This window comes from Terrapene carolina, unplaced genomic scaffold (genome assembly GCF_002925995.2).
Source record: "Terrapene carolina triunguis isolate 2854851 unplaced genomic scaffold, T_m_triunguis-2.0 Scaffold189, whole genome shotgun sequence".
Classification (NCBI taxonomy): domain Eukaryota; kingdom Metazoa; phylum Chordata; order Testudines; family Emydidae; genus Terrapene; species Terrapene triunguis.
This window is the reverse complement of record NW_020664540.1, coordinates 11,328,114-11,345,801: the sequence shown is the minus strand read 5'-3', so window position 1 is coordinate 11,345,801 and position 17,688 is coordinate 11,328,114. Positions and strand designations below refer to the sequence as shown.

Below are 17,688 nucleotides of genomic sequence, written 5' to 3'. Positions count from 1 at the left end.
CCTTCCATCCTTGCATCAGGTTTCCTGCCTCTGGCAGCAAGAGGAGAGCGGTTGGTTATTATCCCTGCATTCATGCCTCCTCCAAAGAAGTCATTAGAGAAGAGTGGGAAACTAAAGTCTCATTTGGCAAACCCCACAGGGTCCCAGAACCCAAAGATTCTGTGTAGAAAAGTCCAATGTGCACAGTAGCTGCATCACAGCTTTTTGGTGCAAGCTCCATCCTTGCTATAAAGAATACCACTACAACCTTACCCAAGGACAGCATAGTTGCAGCATTTCTGGCAAAGGCTGTAATGCTTGCCGAAGGTAGTTTATTCACCGAAGATCCTGCAGGTAGGAAGATAGAGGCTACCTTCAGAAAGGACTTGGAGGCTTCTTCAGCTTTCCCTCAGATCCACTCTGTCAACACCATCTTCTGAAAATCAGGCCCCTTTAAGCCATCTCAAGTTGGACACCCAGGAATTGAGCGCTGGTCAACTTACTCCATGGCCTGCTCCTACACCACAGGTTACCTGCATCTGGCAGCTTAGCCTAGCCAAGGTAGAATCCTCACCCAGGGTGATACATACTCTGGAAGCCTCCTTCAGGCCTTCCATCACTTCAGAGATGGCAAGAGACTGAACAAGATTCTCTTATTTATGTCAAGTTAGGAATATCAACCTGGCGAAAACAGTGTTCCAGCTCTTCTGGGTTTCTTGTGTTTCTAACCATACGGTCTCCCACAGTATTCTTGCCGCCAAGTTAAAGAAGTATGGGCTGGATGAATGGACTGTAAGGTGGATAGAAAGCTGGCTAGATCGTTGGGCTCAACGGGTAGTGATCAATGGCTCCATGTCTAGTTGGCAGCCGGTTTCAAGCGGAGTGCCCCAAGGGTCGGTCCTGGGGCCGGTTTTGTTTAATATCTTTATTAATGATCTGGAGGATGGTGTGGACTGCATTCTCAGCAAGTTTGCAGATGACACTAAACTGGGAGGCGTGGTAGATACACTGGAGGGTAGGGATCGGATACAGAGGGACCTAGACAAATTAGAGGATTGGGCCAAAAAAAACCCGATGAGGTTCAACAAGGACAAGTGCAGAGTCCTGCACTTAGGACGAAAGAACCTATGCACTGCTACAGACTAGGGACCGAATGGCTAGGTAGCAGTTCTGCAGAAAAGGACCTAGGGGTCACAGTGGATGAGAAGCTGGATATGAGTCAACAGTGTGCTCTTGTTGCCAAGAAGGCTAATGGCATTTTGGGCTGTATAAGTAGGGGCATTGCCAGCAGATCGAGGAAAGCGATCGTTCCCCTTTATACGACATTGGTGAGGCCTCATCTGGAGTAGTGTGTCCAGTTTTGGGCCCCACACTACAAGAAGGATGTGGAAAAATTGGAAAGAGTCCAGTGGAGGGCAACAAAAATGATTAGAGGTCTGGAGCACATGACTTATGAGGAGAGGCTGAGGGAACTGGGATTGTTTAGTCTCCAGAAGAGAAGAATGAGGGGGGATTTGATAGCTGCTTTCAACTGCCTGAAGGGGGGTTCCAAAGAGAATGGAGCTTGGCTGTTCTCAGTGGTGGCAGATGACAGAACAAGGAGCAATGGTCTTAAGTTGCAGTGGGGGAGGTCTAGGTTGGATATTAGGAAACACTATTTCACTAGGAGGGTGGTGAAGCACTGGAATGCGTTACCTATGGAGGTGGTGGAATCTCCTTCCTTGGAGGTTTTTAAGGCCCGGCTTGACAAAGCCCTGGCTGGGATGATTTAGTTGGGAATTGGTCCTGCTTTGAGCAGGGGGTTGGACTAGATGACCTCCTGAGGTCCCTTCCAACCCTGATATTCTATGATTCTATGATGGCCTAGATTTGAACTTAAGACCCTCCCACATCTCAGCTCCGCACAATATCAAAACCGCAGGCACAGCCAAGTGTCTGGTAGTCACCTGCTAGTTCAAGGCCACTGAAGGCATAACATGTATCTAGCCAAAAAGTCAGACCTGTTTTCCTGATCTGGGACCAGACCACAGTGTTATGAGTTCTTGATAACACTCCTTTTGAGCTGATAGCATCCTTTTTCCTGTGCTTTCTCTCCGTAAAGACGTGCTCCCTCGTCTTAATCATGTTGGTAAAAAGAGTCTCTAGAACCTCTTCTCTTGGAAAGCATGATCCTTGCTTGATTCCATGATTCCACAAAGGGTCATGTCATTCTTTGTGCTCCAGTGTAATTTTTTTTACCAAGATAAACTCTTTCTTCCATAGCTCACAGGAACGCTTTCTTCCTTCATTTATCCCAAAGTCTGAACACTCAAAAGAAAAAGTGTGGTAGATGGAAAAAGGAGCTGCTACCATTTATCTAACTAGAACTAGCCACTTTAGGAGAACGTCATCTTCATTCATTTTTTCCCATCCCAATGTATGGGTCTGAAAACATGTAAATCCTTCATAGTTAGGTGGATCACGTGCTGAATCAATACATATTCAGCTGCATATAAATTAGTTCTAGAAAGAGATTTAACCCATTCAGCACATTTCCACTGCATCATCCGGAGCAGGAAGGCCATCATCCCCCACAGAGGAAACCTACAAAGCTACCGTGTGCTCATCCACTAACACCTTTTATATAGCACTAGAGCAGTGGTTCTCAAACTTTTTTTTTTCCGCGGACCACTTGAAAATTGCTGAGGGTCTCGGCGAACCACTTAATGATCTTTCCAAATGTTGTTTGTACCATTAGCTAACCATTGTAAAGCGCTTTGGATAAAAGCCCCGTAATAATAATTAACGTTTTTTGTTCTACAAATAAAAGCGCACAACTCATATTTTAATATCAGTAGTTTTACCTTTCTAATGCGATGGATGTGCCCTCTCTCATCCACCACAGCAGCCCCCGAGCTGGGGCTGGGAAGGAGGAGGGTCTCTCCCCGGCAGCCGCAGCCCTGGAGCTGGGGAAAATCGCCTCTTTGGCCACCGCAGCCCTACACATCCCAAATTCCCCTCACCCCCTCTTCTCACCCCACTGCTCCCTCCCACCTACTCCCTATTCCCCCCAAGGCCACCACTTCACCTTACATGTGTGTCTTCTCCAGGGTCCAGGCACCTAATTAGTGGAGCCATGCCTGCGCGACTCCACAAATTAGGTGGGTAGCCCCTTCATTCTCTTGTGTCCGGCTGCCCAGGCGCGCACCTTAGAGGGAACTGTCCACGGACCACCTGAATGGAGCTCCCGGACCACAATTTGAGAACCTCTGCTGTAGAGGCTTGACCTCCAGTCTTCAGCAGCAGCATCCGTCAGCAGGAAGCCGTTCCACGCAGAGATGCCAAAATAAATACTGCTAATTGTAGGGAAGAGGAGAATCTTTTTCCTGTCCTACTTATTTCTTCTTCCGTTAGCTTTTCCTTACTGCTCACGCCATCCTGAATGTCTCATATTAGGTGGGTGGGGATTGGGGTCTCGAATGGAAAGTCTGTTAGGTGGTGGTTTCCTTTTTGGGACTGTTCTCTCTCCCAGTGTACGGTAGGTGAGGTAAGTTCCATTGCTACGTCTGCAGAAGCCTCTTCTCAGGTCCATGTATGTAGTTAATACAACTGAATAAAGTGCTATTGTGAAGAGTTTACTTTGCTGCTAAGAATTCCGGGCTTCTATGCAGCTTTGTACGGGGTGGCAGGAGGGCAGAAGGGGTATGGCCAAGCCCTCAGGACACGTGGACAAACACGAGCTGCTGCCAGTATTCAGGAAGAGAGGTGCAGCCCAAATATCTTAAATTGGGGGAGGTGTAAGTCCCAGAAAATAAATCATTTAGTAGCACATTTCCCATTTGGGCTGATATTTTTACTGTCTGTGAATGGCTTCTATGTGTTTTAAGACACGGGACAACACCCAGGTATGACACAGATTGTCAGGACAGTCAGAAAGCAGACCTAGGATGCACGTGCATGTTTGTCAGTTAAGATTCTGCTAAGATGTATAATATGTTTTTGAAAGGGTGGAAGAAATAGTCATTTTGTAGTATTTGAAATGAAGAAAGTTCTCATTGCCTGCATGAAATACAGTACAATTGATAACTGGATGTCAAAAGGAATGTAACCTGCTGGACAATTATATCACAGCAAAGCTTTCACTAGAGCTTTGTCTTCAAAAATGTAAGTTGGTCGCTATTCTTTGTATTATGGTCATGCCCAGAGGCTCCAGTTGGGGTCCCATTGTACTAAGCACTCGCACCTACACAATGAAAACAAAGGCTGCGCCCCAAACGGTGCCCAGTCTAAGCATATGTTTTTTCTAACTTTTGTGTCTAGGCCAAATCAGAGGCAGGATCCAGTCTGAGAGACATGTTACTGTGAGTAAAAGCTTTAACGCACCCCAAAGTTGTGGGGTCATCCCTGGTCCCTCAATATTGTAGTAATTATTCCTTTCCTGTAGTTCTGAGTTTATGGACTTCATAGCTTGGGTGGGGGATGTCTAGAAAGTATGTGGCCATGTTGGCATGTGTGTCTAGGCCCAACTTTGCCCCTGGGATGAATGCACATGACTCCTGTTGACGTTAATTCTCTATTAAATAAAAATACCAAAGGAAGTGGGTGGATGCTGGGACACGGGGGTTTTTCGCTGCTGCCTAGCAGACGTGGTACGTGCTGTATAAGTCAGAAAGTGCTGTTCCGGAGCAGGAAGGGCTAAATTCCGTTTGCTTCACGCAATCCAAGTAAGTAGGCTGGGTGCTGGAATGCCCTGCAAAGGGAGTAATTTTACCACCAGCCTCTGCAGTGGCGAGGGAGCGATTTCTCTGGCAGCTACTTCAGCTTTAGGGCTCCGGTAACCTGTGGTTGCTGCACCCACCCATCCCAGGTAAGAAGAGCTCATCACTGCAATGTGCAAATCAAGATTCCGCCACTCACCAGTCGCTGTCATCGAGAGCAGGGCAGCTAGCTGAGAGCTAGAGCAGGCTTAGCCCAGACTAGCTTTGATGCCAGCCAGCCGTAAGTAACCGAGCTTTGTTCTGATTCGCCTTCCTCTGTAGTGAGGAGATTGTGGTGCAAGAGGTTAAACGCACTCTAATGCACTTTTGAGAAGCACCCAGACCAATGGATGGGCACTGTGCTGTATAATAAAACAAATAAAATAAGGGCAGGAAAAGACAGCGTTTCTCCTTTTCTCTCCGCCCCCCGATGGTTGGCTGTGTCATCTGAAATGATGTTCATTCCACTTTTTGAAATACAAAACATCTTGGTTGCAATTTCATGTAGCGATATCGCAGCGCAACAGGAATAAATGACACTGTGCTTACGCCGTACTTTCATTGACATTTTGTGCAAACTGTGACTTGGGGGGATGAAATGAACATTGATTTCTCCATAGTTCTCAGGTAACACACATGAAAACAGAACTTTCCTTTACTGTCCCAGCCCTTGCGATGGTGGCGTGGTTACATACAGCAATGCAGTAAGTCAGAGTGAATATGCTCTCTTTTGTCTTTGGTTATCGGCTGAATGATAGTTTTAAGTAATGTTTTTCTGCACTGTGCCAATACGGAGCATTTTTAATCACAGCACCCACTTTCAGGGAACCTGCCGTTGGTGTCTCTTAATTAGACAAACTTTACTTGTTTCTGATTCTTCTAAATTAAACTTAGTGTTTAATGTGTAGCTCTGGAATCCTTCCATTGGTGGTGCACTTTGAAAAGAGAGAACTTTGATCTTTAGTAATAAAAGAGAATTGTAGAATCGTAGGACTGGAAGGGACCTCGAGAGGTCATCTAGTCCAGTCCCCTGCACTCATGGCAAGACGGAGTTTATCTAGAGGCCGATTCATTGTCTTAAATATATATATATTATTGTTTTTTCAAGATAAATATTACTTTTCTGTTCTCCTTTTAATCATTTTCAGTGGAACGTTATATTGTTTCTTTTAGGGCTAAGCAGGAGAAGTCATCAGTGATATGGCTATTTACTGGAATGCTCTGCATTTATTCGTTATTCTTTGCTTGGAGGGCAAATTTGGATATTACAAAACCACTCTTTATGGGTGTGGTAAGTTTTGTGTTATATTAATTTTACAAAGAGGCACCTATCATGTTCAGTGGGCTACCCTTATCTATCCTTACTTCATCAGAGGGTGCAGGACTAGACGGTGCCACATAAAACTCAGTCAGAAATACAGCGCTTTCGCTGAGCACACTGTGAGCTCTGCCACTTACAAATAAAGAATAACGACAAGCCTGTCAGCTGGGTCCATTCTCGCTGTGTTTTGTGCCGTAGGTGGAGCGATTTTGGATGCAGAGCAACGCAGTGGCTGCTGTTCTAGCGGGACTAGGCCTGGCCTCTCTCATCTCTGTCGGAAATACATTGCTTGAGAACAACCGTGTGCTGCAGTGCGTGGAGTGGCTTTCCGCTGCTGCTCTTGTTACTAGTCAAATTTATGCCAATTACAGGTAACAAATACCCCAGAAATACTTGTTGACCGGACCTCATGGCCCTGTTACACTGTTAATCTCGGATTCGTTGTGGCCCTAACCATACTGCTCAATTCTCAAATGCTTATAAAACTTTAAAAGGCCAATTTTTGGCAGTGGGGTGGAGGGTTTGGGGTGATTCCTTGGATGGACTCAGAGGGCGTACAAAGGCAGTCAAAGGCTGGGGCCTGTTTTCTTTGCTGGCTTTGGGGAAGGAAGGTCGCAGGTTCAAAGGCCACATCCAGAGATGGGTTTGGAGACAGTGCTGTCCAGGGCCTTTGTGGCAGCATCTTGACGACCTTTTGACGTGCAAGTGCTGTTTTGCCTCCCCCTCATCCTAGAGAAGCACCATTCTGTCCTGCAGGCCCTCCCCCCAGCACCCAAGTCCCTGGAGCCATCACCCAAAGTGGCCTCAGATTATTTCCATTATCGGGTCTTGTGGAGGCCATCTTTCTGATCCATGCAAGGGAGTGCCCTCCAACCCTGTTGGTATCACCCTTTCCATCCTTCTACACTGCCCCCACTGTCCTATGCTTTGATCTCCCTTTATGGCACGAAAACAAATCCCTGCTTCTAGTGTTCCAACCTGACTGCAGGAGCCATCTGGAATAGAATCTACTCCATTGTCTGCCCTTACTCTTTCTCTGGGACCAGAGGTGCCACTCTGGACCAGAGAGCTGAGGCCTCCTGGAGCGTCAGAAGGAAAACATGGAGGTGAACTAAATTGTTTTCAAACAAACAAAGCAATACATTTCCATTTTATTTCAATAAGAGGGTTACACATTTCAATTGGCCTGAACGGCCATTTAGACCTTCCGCTGCTCTACTCCGGCTTTCCACATGCCTTGCCTGCCTCTCTGGGTACTTTGGGGGAGTTAAGGTCTCACCAGAGCCCTGTTCCATGGCCAAGCCAAAGAGTCTCCAGCTTGGGTATGAACTAATTTCGGGTGGCTGCATGCTGAAGGAGAAAGGCTGCAAGAGCCGGAAGCAGTGAAGTGTGGGAAGTGTAGTATTCATGAGTTCCTTCCCCACAGGCAGCTCCTCAACGTACAACTGGCCTCCGAGGCATGTCGGCCTGGGCTCTAAAGTCATTCACCGGCCTATCCCAGAGCTTTTGACTGTGTGAGGTCTATGCAGTTTGGAAAACCACAGACATTTTGAGTTGGAGCTGCCTGTTAATGTTTGTTTGTTTTAAAATGATCCACCTCCTCAGCTGGTGTAAATCTGCCCCTCTCCATCTGACTTTATATTCCCACGCTGAGATTCTCAATACAATGAGGTATTTTTCAAAGCTAGAAAAAATGGTTTTTAATTGACACTATCAGACATTTCATTGTACTGGCACTTGCAGCTAAAACTAATAAACGCTTGTCTGGGTTATATGGCCCAATAAAAATGGGAGGTTACAGTGTATTTATTTACAGTTATTGTAATGGCTCATCTTTCTGCCACTTGCCTGCCATGTGACCTGGGCAAGTTGCTTCAACTTTTGTGTCTCGTTTTCCCCATCTGTAAAATGAGGATTGTGATCGTCATAAAAGGCTTTGTGGTCTGTGGGTGAAAAATACTATTGAATAGCTAGACGGCTATTATTTTTATTTCTGACTGCCTATCGAATAGAATTGTTTAAAGCCCCATCAATGTCTATTCTGAGATGTTTATATTTTGATGTCTTCTGTTAAGCATTTGTGACCAAAGCCGCAATTACGTTGTCGATAAATTTGCAAGGAACCTTCTGTCCTCCATGCCACCTGATGCAATAATCTTGCTCAGAGGAGACCTAACAGGGAATTCTCTTCGTTACCTTCATTATTGTGAGGGAATGAGGCCGGATGTCACGTTAGTGGATCAAGAGGTAGGTAAAAACGTAGGAGGCAATCCAAAACTTTGCTATAGAAAACAAACTCAGGTTCAGCGTTTCACTTTTTCCTTATGTTTCATTTTTCTGATTTATAACGTTGTTTTATAAATAGTCTCCTTTAGTTCAGGGTCTAATCGAAGTTTCCAAGCTCTGAGACCTGAAGCGACTGGGCTTGACTCAGAAGACGTGTTCAAACCATGGAGGCCCATTTTCTCTATTGCGAGGCTGTGCCTACAGCACTCCTCCAGAGTGGCACAAAGTTTTGCTTGAACTTTGTCACTAGTGCGTTTGGCTTAGAATGGAACATGTATGCCAACAAGATGGCAGTGGGTGTGAGGGAGAAGTGAAGAAGAATATGTCAAATCTGTAAATGTAAAAGAAAAGTGTTTTTTCACCTGTCAATACAGAGATACCCGTATCAATGTATGTGTTTATGCAATGGCCCATGAGGTTTCAACATGGTTAGCCATGTGACTTTAATTTAATTATAAAGATACATTTTCTCAAGGTAAAAAGCTGTCCAGTGTGAGGTCTGCCCTTGGGACTAGCTGCACGTAACTAAAACACAGATCTGGGCTTGCACAGTTTGTAGAGGAATGATAGAAAGTACCCCAAAGAAAGTAGCCTTGATCCATAACCACGGGTCACTTGAGTTTGGGGCTATTCTGGTGAGGCAGGTGAAATGCTCAATGAGATGTTCTCAAACGCAGATCCTTGAAAGTAGCCGTGGCAATTCGCTGTCTCACAGAGGGGTTCTGTGGAGTGCTGCCATCATATGGGAAGCTTCATCGTTTATTGCAAAAGATTGGGCACAAGGGTTGGGGAAAGGAGGAAGCAATCTGTCTCCCCTGGTGTGAGATCATATCTCTTGCCGCATGTCACTTTTGCCATTCCTTCCCCTTCTACCCCCACTTCTTCCACGTACCAGTTTCCCGAGAGGAGATACATTTACACACGCAGAGAGGTTTTTCTAGACTCTCTTGAGCCATTTTTTTTTTAATCTGTGCAAACTTACATTTTTTGTGTGCGTGCAGGTGGGGAATTTAGTCTTAAAGTTTAGATCATTTTAATCTTTTTGTTTATCTTTTGTGGTAGATGATGACTTATGAGTGGTATTTACCAAAGATGGCTAAGCATTTGCCAGGCATCTCTTTTCCTGGGAGGCGGTGGAATCCTGTGGAAGGAATATTACCCGACGGAACGCTCACGTTTAATCTCCATCATTTTCTCAAAGTAAATAAACAGTAAGCATTTCTTTCCGAAAACCTTTAAGCTTTTTTCCTAAAATTGTTTACCTAGCAGCAGCTATTACATTCCAAAAGACCAATTGTCTACACCGACTTCCCCACTGATTTCATTGAATATCTAGGCTGAAGTAACACTGTCCAGCTATAAACTTGATTGTTCAGGAGGAAAAATAAAAGGTGATTAACAAAAACTGCTTGTAAGATCTTGGCACAATTCAGTTTAAAAAAGCAAAGCTCCTACATACTTGAAATCACCACAGGTGTAGAGAACACTTGTCGTTTCCCCTTCATGACACTGCGGCCATCTTAGTAGTATAGAATGAATGTACTCCAGGAATAAACATTGTACAAAAATAGCCTGGTAAGAGCAAAGAAAGGATTAAACACTCACACGAATAAGAATAGCATCCGCATTTTGACTAGCCAGGAGAAACATGGCAAGGGCTTCAAGGCATAAGACAATTGCCGGGTGTGGTCAGGAAGAAATGTTTCCATTCCATGGTGTGATGGTTCCCAGTTGGCCATGTGCACTGGAGGGGTCTCCTTACTTCTGAAGCATCCAGTGTTGGCCATTCCAGAGGTGCAATATTGGATTGAACATCAGACTAATCCATAGAAATTCCCCTTCTAAAGTTAAATGGCCTTGACAGGCATGTAACGGCAGTGGTTTCGATATTTTCAAAGCCCAGCAAGTCAAATGCTGTGCATACCACAACGCTATGCCAATCCCCGTGAGCACCTAATGAATAAAGATTGTGACACACATAAGAGTGACCATTGTATAAGGGCAATATAGTGCTGAGTGTGCAACTGCCAGGTCTCCTAGCTGCAGTTCTTGAGGACCGAGCTGTGTGGTCTGTACACAGGACTGGGAACTCCTGAGTTCTGATTCCAGTCCTGACAAAGGCTACATCTGCAGTTCTGAGCAAGTCAGTTAACCCTGTTTCCTAGCACCAAAGTTCTAATAGTGTTGTTCTGCATTAATTGATAGGGATAGAAAACCTTGCCTATGATATTGGTCTGGTAATGTTCCCTTTTTTTAATATAAATAAGTATTTTAACAGTTGATCTCTGGAAAAAAAACTGTTTCTGCATGTGTGTGTGTCTGCGTCTGTGTGTTTTCAGACTTTGATACACTCCTTTCAACCTGACTGGTTCAGCTGTAGAGCTCACAGACTGCAAGATGACTTCCAGTTTGCTATCTGGTGCCCAGTGGTAGGGGTGCTAGAAATACCTTAATAGATTCAATGAAATGGAAGGAGGGGAGGTGGCTTATGCAGCACTGGCAGGTACACCCACACGCAGCTGCATGGAGAGAAGGCGGAGTCATTGCTTACGCTTTGGCATAGAAAGGGTTACATTCACTCTGCCCTGGGCAGCCCCTTCTTTGAGTGCACCCTCTGTTGCCGCAACCTCAGACGACAGTGTGTGAGTTGAGCTCCCTTCTGCCCCACATCAGTGCTTCTAGGGGGGATGGGCCATGTTGTTCCTGTAGACTCCTCCCTCCTTCGTGAGCCCCCCAGCAACACCTGAGGAGGAGACAGACCAAGCTATTGCTCCACTGAGCGGAAGTCCTGCAGGTACTGCAGCCTGTCTCTCTATGTGCTAGTGTACACCTGGCTGGCCCCCGCCTGGAAACTGAATAAGGAGCCCCCTCCCCCAACACCCCTCCTCACTCTCTCACACACCTGTTAGTCGAGTCCTGCCCATTTCAAGACTGTCAGGGAGACCCATCCCCCCCAACTGATCATCCAACCCACCACCGGCAGGGCCCATTCTCCCACCTGACCACCCTGGAGGTCAGCAGATGACTTGTTTGTCACCGCTGCTGCCAACAGGAGCCTCAGGACAAAACCCATCTGCTGCCGGCTCCAGGGCTGCTGCGGATGCGAACAGCCGCCAGGCAGGGGAGCCATTATCTGCTGGGATGTTGCAACAATCCCCGCTTCTTGTCAGTCCCAAGTAGCACATACTCACTGAACACTGGTTTCAGATCTTCTCCCAGTTCATTGCCTGTGCATTATCCCAGATGCCGTGCTTTGTACTTGTCGACACTCGGGAGGAGCTGTTTTCCACTGTAGTGGTGAGTGACGCAGTGAAAACTAGAACGCTGGAAGCGTTTACAAATAACTGAGTCTCTCTCTCTGTTTTTTGACAGTAAGGAAGCATTTGCATGCATAGGACTTAACGAAGGGGACTCAACTTGGAGAAAAAGCTATTCACTTTGGCCATGGGGTTCCTGTGACAAATTGGTTTCTTCAGGAACTGTTTTTAACCCAGGAGAGTGGTTACATCTTACAAGGAGTATCTATAACTGGACTGAAGACTATGGAAGGTATGAAGCGCGGCTGTTTCAAATCTTATTTGTCTTTCTTGGCCTCGTAAATCATGAGGGACTCTGCGCTGTGTCTTCCTGTTAATTAGTCTTCTGCCACCAGCATAAACAGTGGGGGAGCTGTGTGCTGCAGTGTTAATTCACTTAGCAGTTCACCTTCAGAGAGCTAGGCTCAAACACTGATGAGGTTACAAGTGAAAATTGGCTTAGAGGTATCATCAGTGTCTTCCTCCACCATGGTGAGTGTGGCACCACTCTCCAGGATTAATTGTGTCTGTATGAGAGGCTTGGGAATGGGCTAGTGAGGATCTTTAGGACTGGTGAGGTACTTCATAACTATAGATTTGTTGGCACGTTAAGTTGAAATTGAGGGGCAGCCACACAACTCGGTAGGGGCTTATAAAGCCTTTTCCGGTTATAGTCAGCGCTGTGATCCCTTGTCTTCAAGAGCACAAAGGCCCCTAGACAACGGAGCACTTAAGCGCATGTCCTTAAATACATCTCTATTCAGTGGACTACTTAAGCACATGTTTAAATCCCAGGGAAGTCAATGGCTTTTAAGCATATGCTTAAGTGCTATGCTGAATTACAACTTCTGTTCCCCAATTTAATAACAAAATAGTCGGGTGTTTTAAAGTGTAAGATTATAATCTCAGTAGTGCCTGCTTGAAAGAAAGATGCTATTTATATTACAGTGTTAAAACTATGAGACATAGTCCAGTGTGGTGACTCACTGGGCTCAGATCTTCTTTTCCCTGTTCACAGGGGCCAGGAGTATTAAGGACATGACTTATCTAACTCCCAAAGCATCACAAACAGCTATAAAGAGTGCTTATATCAGGCTGCCCAGCCTGAAGATAGTCAGGGTGCTGTGAGACGTATAAAAGGAGCAGCAAGAGATTATATCTAGAGAGAAAAATTTATCCAGGAGCAGGTTCATTCTGAATTCCTTGCTGCTGTGCCCTAGACTTCATGGCCACGTTCCTTCTGCTTAGGTTATTTATAACCTGAGAAGTTGGAGGGGAAGGGGTTTTGTTGTAGAGTGCAAGATGATCGTGCAGCGGGTGATATGCATGGAGTCCAATGGAGGGGGGGAGGGATAGCTCAGTGGTTTGAGCATTGGCCTGCTAAACCCAGGGTTGTGAGTTCAATCCTTGAGGGGGCCATTTAGGGATTTGGGGCAAAATCAGTACTTGGTCCTGCTAGTGAAGGCAGGGGGCTGGACTCGATGACCTTTCAAGGTCCCTTCCAGTTCTAGGAGATAGGATATCTCCATTTAAAAAAAAAATAAAAAAAAATGCAGTGCTGTAGGCGGCGTGGTTGAATTTTACTTGAATTGTTTTTTAGGTTTGATCCATCTTCATGGGAAGCTGTAGCAAATGAAGAGATGTGGCAAGCCAGGTGAGGTTCTCTTCACTTCCCGGCAACCCACGGCTAATGATTTCAATTTGTTGCCATGGAACGCATGTCAAAGTGGGTGCTGTAATAGCGGGTGTTGCTTTGCCGCAAAGTGAAATATTCCCCCCTCAGAAAAAAATAAATGTCTAGAGGAAGACTTGCCTAACAGGAAAATTCCCTGCATCTGATGGATTGTACATCAGCTTGATGAAATGGTTAGAACTGAGTGAATTCTGTTGACTAGGTCCTGCAGAAATGTGGATTTTGCTGTAAATGTCTCGATGAAGGAGAGGATAGTTTGGAGATAGAATGAGAAAATAGATTTGTGTCAAATGTAATCCACAGTAAACTTTCAAGTGGAGAAGAGATGGGCTTTCATATACCATTATAAGGGGCTTTTGGGGATGCATCTTCCATGAGACAATATTGAAGGTTTTGCCTGTTCATGTGAAGTGACCTTAGTCGTATTTAAAAAATTATTATAATTGTCGTGATAGAGTTTATTCTGTTTTCTAGGATGAAAACAGCCTTCTTTATCTTTGACCTTGCAGAAACTGCTAGCGTGTCTGCAGATATAAAATCCCAACTTTATACCTTTGCATACAGTGTAGGTAACTTTTTGTCACCTTTTTTCCTGTTGTTGTTGAGCTATCTCTAGTGCTCTGATACTATAGCAAGGCCTAGGGCACGTACAGGCAAGTCGCATCTTAGGCGCATTTAACATGCGCGAATTCAGCTTTGCGCGGTCGGCAAAAACGGGGGAAAAAAAAGAAAAACAACAATCTGTAGTGTGGGCGATTCTGCCCGCCATTGAACTCAATGAATGTTTCACTATACACGGTTTTCCCTTTACGCGCTAACCGCCGAACGGAACCCCCACGTAAGATGAGACTTGCCTGTATACATAGCTAGATAGCATGAGTGCTGGATGTGTTCTTGTTCATCCAATCCAAGTCTATAGCAAATTAAAAGGGGATTGTTGAGGGATTTTATCCATTCCTGTTTCCCTCTTTAAAAGCCTGCCCCAAACAATTGCAGCAGCATGTCTGGATGGTCATTCAGTTAGCAAATAAAGGTGATGCTAAAAACGACCTAGCTAGCACCTTGTTTTGTAGAATGATGTACTCCTAACCCATGCCAATTGAGCACTGTAGTCCCCTGTATACACTAGTCCCCATGTCCATGCATAGCTGTGCCACGGCGCTGAGCCAGCAAATTCCACAATCTTCTTTCTGGAAACAAGTTCACACCACTAGAAATATTAGCTGTGACCTCATTAGTGGCTCATTGGTAGTACCTTACTGGTAAAGGTATTAAGTGATGCACAGTCGCAAAACTAATCATCTCCGTTGGTAGAGATGAGGAACGTCTAAGCCCAACAGATGAACAATTAATAGTTTTTTTTTAAATTGTTCCCTACTGTGTAGCATTTTGAAGTTTGTCGTCCCCTCTTCAGGCGGATTCTTAAGCACGTGCCTAACTTTTGAGCATGTGAATGGTCCCATTGAAGTCAATGGACTGCTTAAGTCCTGTTTAAGATGTCCTGACCTTCTGAACTATTGGGTAAATGTCTTTCCATGCGTTACAATTGAATCTCTTTTCCATAGTATAACAACTCTCTCAGGGAAGTATATTATGTCATGGAATGGGGTTATATCATTCATTTGCAGCATTCTAAAAAAACTTTGCAGTGCTAGTAAATGACATATTTTTGCCACCCAATGATATTCCAACTCATACTTCTCTGCATTACTACTAGATTGATTTCACAGACATGCCATTCTAGATTTTGGCTGTCGAAATAATGTTTATCGTGTCTGTTTTCTTAACTCTATAAAATTCTGAAAAAGCCACTAAAGAGAGAAATGTGTGTGTGCTCTATATTTTATTTATTTTTTAGTTCTACAAGGAAATCATCAATTCACATAAAAACCACCCAGTCAATTGGCATAAAAACTATGCGATAGCTTGCGAAAGGATGCTGCGTCTCCATAAGGTGGATGTGGACCCTGAAGTGTTGTTATCTGAAACTGTTAAACATTTCCTCCTCTATACGGAGAAAGCAGATGATGATCCCCAACGAGCAGATATTTTGCAGGCTGTAAAACACCTGAAGAAAGAGCTGCAGGGGCTGAGAAAAATGAAAAAAAATCTGAAGCGGCTGGCGGTCTAGAACCCATTTGTGGACCTGCTTTCTGAAGTGTTAAAATTCCGAAGTCGGGAGGAAAAATTGAATCCGTTATTAACAACATGAGAAGGCTTTTTAAATACGACAGAACTGATAGCGGAAGGAAATCAAGTGGTCTCCTGGATGGAAATGTAGCACTGTTCTTTCTTTTGCTGTCGCCAGATGAAGCGTTCTGGTAGCCAGCGCGCATTTCACATTGATTTTGTGTAGAAAAAAATGTGTTACCAAATTAAGCATTGTGTTGAAAAAAAATAAATAAAAAAAAAAGTGAGGAAGTCCAAAATACGGTGTATGCAAATACGTCCATTGATTTTATTTGATGTGTATAATTACTTCATAAATATATGAAATTCATTTCCTACAAAAAGTTCCTTCTGTTGTCGAGTTCCAGCTATGTAAAATATCTCTATTTTGTATATCTTTGTGTACAGTATTACACACTGCCATTAGAGAGAGAGAGAGAGGGTGTGGGGGTGTTCGGGATATAGGATCATTATTCATAGTGGGTGAAGCCATGACTGAGTTACACAAGTTATCCATTTATTTATTTATTTAATTTATTTATAATTTAATCCAGAAAGAGTGCTGGTAAAACCTTTATACCTCACTACACTCTCACACATCCTGTAGATGTCACAGACGCTACAAAAAAATAGTTTTAGGAATGTTTTAGAGCATTTTAGCTGAACTATTTTTTGTCTTTCCTGTAGAGCCAAGTGAGTTGGTTACCATGAATCTAACTGTGTCAGGCTCAAGGGACCAATAGAATTGTCTAAAAATGACCTAAAATAGCTGCTCTATATTTATTTTGTTACTGATTTTGATTCCTTTTTCTTTGGTCCTTCAAGGGCTAAAACTGAGTGCTGGGCCTCCACTGGCAAGGTAGGAATTTTACCTTCCCAGTGATTAATAAGTTCCTGTTTCTAGCCCCGCAGGCCCTTGAGATATTTTTAGATTTAGAGAAGCTGTGGTTGGCCCACGACGGAATCTTGGTGGAGGTAATTTTGGGGGGAGAAAGAGGAAACATTTATGTGGCAGGTTGATTTTTTTTTTTTCAATAACCACTGATCAAAGCCACCTTGGGGTTTGGAACCTTAGAATAAGTGGAGATTGTACAGTGAGCAGAGTGCAGGAGAAATGGTCAAAGGTGCACCATAGGTTTATCACATGGCTCTGCAATTTATTATATGGATTTCTCCCCATATATATATTGTGTATATATTCTAGATGTAATATATCTGTCTGTGCATATGTGATTCTGGACTGTTATTCCACTTACCAGCCCTGATATTTCTCAGATATTCTTCATGTGTAGGTCTGTGTTTTTAAATGTAACAGCTTCATTCCATTCCATAGAGGCTTAAGTGGACACTGGGTACTTACAGATCACACTTCTATCTGAAAATTCTTACCCTCTAGTCGTTCCGTTACAATATTAGAGACAAATATTTTCCTCTCTTTCTTTCCATTTTGGTTACTGTGTACATTTGGCAGCACGTTTTGACTAGTCGGTCGCTCCACGTTTGTGGTGGGCGATTTGCAAACACTGAGAAGAATGGGAACATGTGGTTATAAAACCACAAAAATTGCCAGGGTGACTCAGCTTGTCTGCACAAAAACTTAGTTGTGAGCAAGTTGGGGTGCTAAATGCACTAAGCGCGTGCGCCGAGTATCCATGTGGACCCTGCTGCTGCGCACTAAACATTTCCTTTGATCTGTGTTCCCTTTGGTCCGCTTTGATCTATCTCACTTTGACATGGGAGGAGGGAGCTTTTAGCATATGGCAGACACTGGGTGCATGACGTGGGGTTGATTTACACCTCAGCTTGCCACGAGCTAAGGCTTCATGTAGACAAGTCCTCGGGTGTGTTTTAACTCATTGTTTTGCAGTTGACTAGATTTCAGGTTGATAGTACCCTTCCATTTTGTCAATTACTGTATAAGTAAAGCATTCATATAAAACTACAGTATATCATACGTCCCTACATACCAGCCTTTTCAAATGAGCATTCTTCTCCCTTCTCTTGATCAGTCCTTCAGCACAACGGATGACATTAGGAACCCTGGTTTTTTGACTGCTCTTGTTCCCTATATTAATCACAATCCATTCAGGCAAATATAGTTAGGCAATTTCTGTCTTGATTACATGCCCCTTCTTAGCTGCAGCGTCCTGAAATAATTTGAAACCTTTGTGGATTCTAATGCTTACTTGGGAAAAAGCAGAGCCACAC

The 17,688-nt window shown here is 44.3% G+C and overlaps 1 protein-coding gene across 5 annotated transcripts in view; it reads left to right on the top strand.

The window, feature by feature from the left end:
* TMEM260 (transmembrane protein 260) overlaps nucleotides 1–15,753 on the top strand; it is a 49,780-nt gene extending 34,027 nt beyond the window's left edge. For 2 of the 5 annotated variants that reach the window (XM_026654205.2, XM_026654204.2), the window contains 10 exons: nucleotides 4,279–4,319; nucleotides 5,336–5,419; nucleotides 5,889–6,006; nucleotides 6,235–6,407; nucleotides 8,112–8,283; nucleotides 9,385–9,533; nucleotides 11,695–11,871; nucleotides 13,219–13,272; nucleotides 13,786–13,876; nucleotides 15,170–15,753. In XM_026654205.2, the coding sequence (XP_026509990.1) occupies nucleotides 4,279–4,319; nucleotides 5,336–5,419; nucleotides 5,889–6,006; nucleotides 6,235–6,407; nucleotides 8,112–8,283; nucleotides 9,385–9,533; nucleotides 11,695–11,871; nucleotides 13,219–13,272; nucleotides 13,786–13,876; nucleotides 15,170–15,442 (1,332 nt within the window). In that variant the 3' untranslated portion in view covers nucleotides 15,443–15,753. The remainder of the gene's footprint in view (nucleotides 1–4,278; nucleotides 4,320–5,335; nucleotides 5,420–5,888; nucleotides 6,007–6,234; nucleotides 6,408–8,111; nucleotides 8,284–9,384; nucleotides 9,534–11,694; nucleotides 11,872–13,218; nucleotides 13,273–13,785; nucleotides 13,877–15,169) is intronic. The other 3 variants (XM_026654208.2, XM_026654207.2, XM_026654206.2) reach the window with 2 other exon arrangements.
* The last annotated feature ends 1,935 nt before the right edge of the window (nucleotides 15,754–17,688 follow it).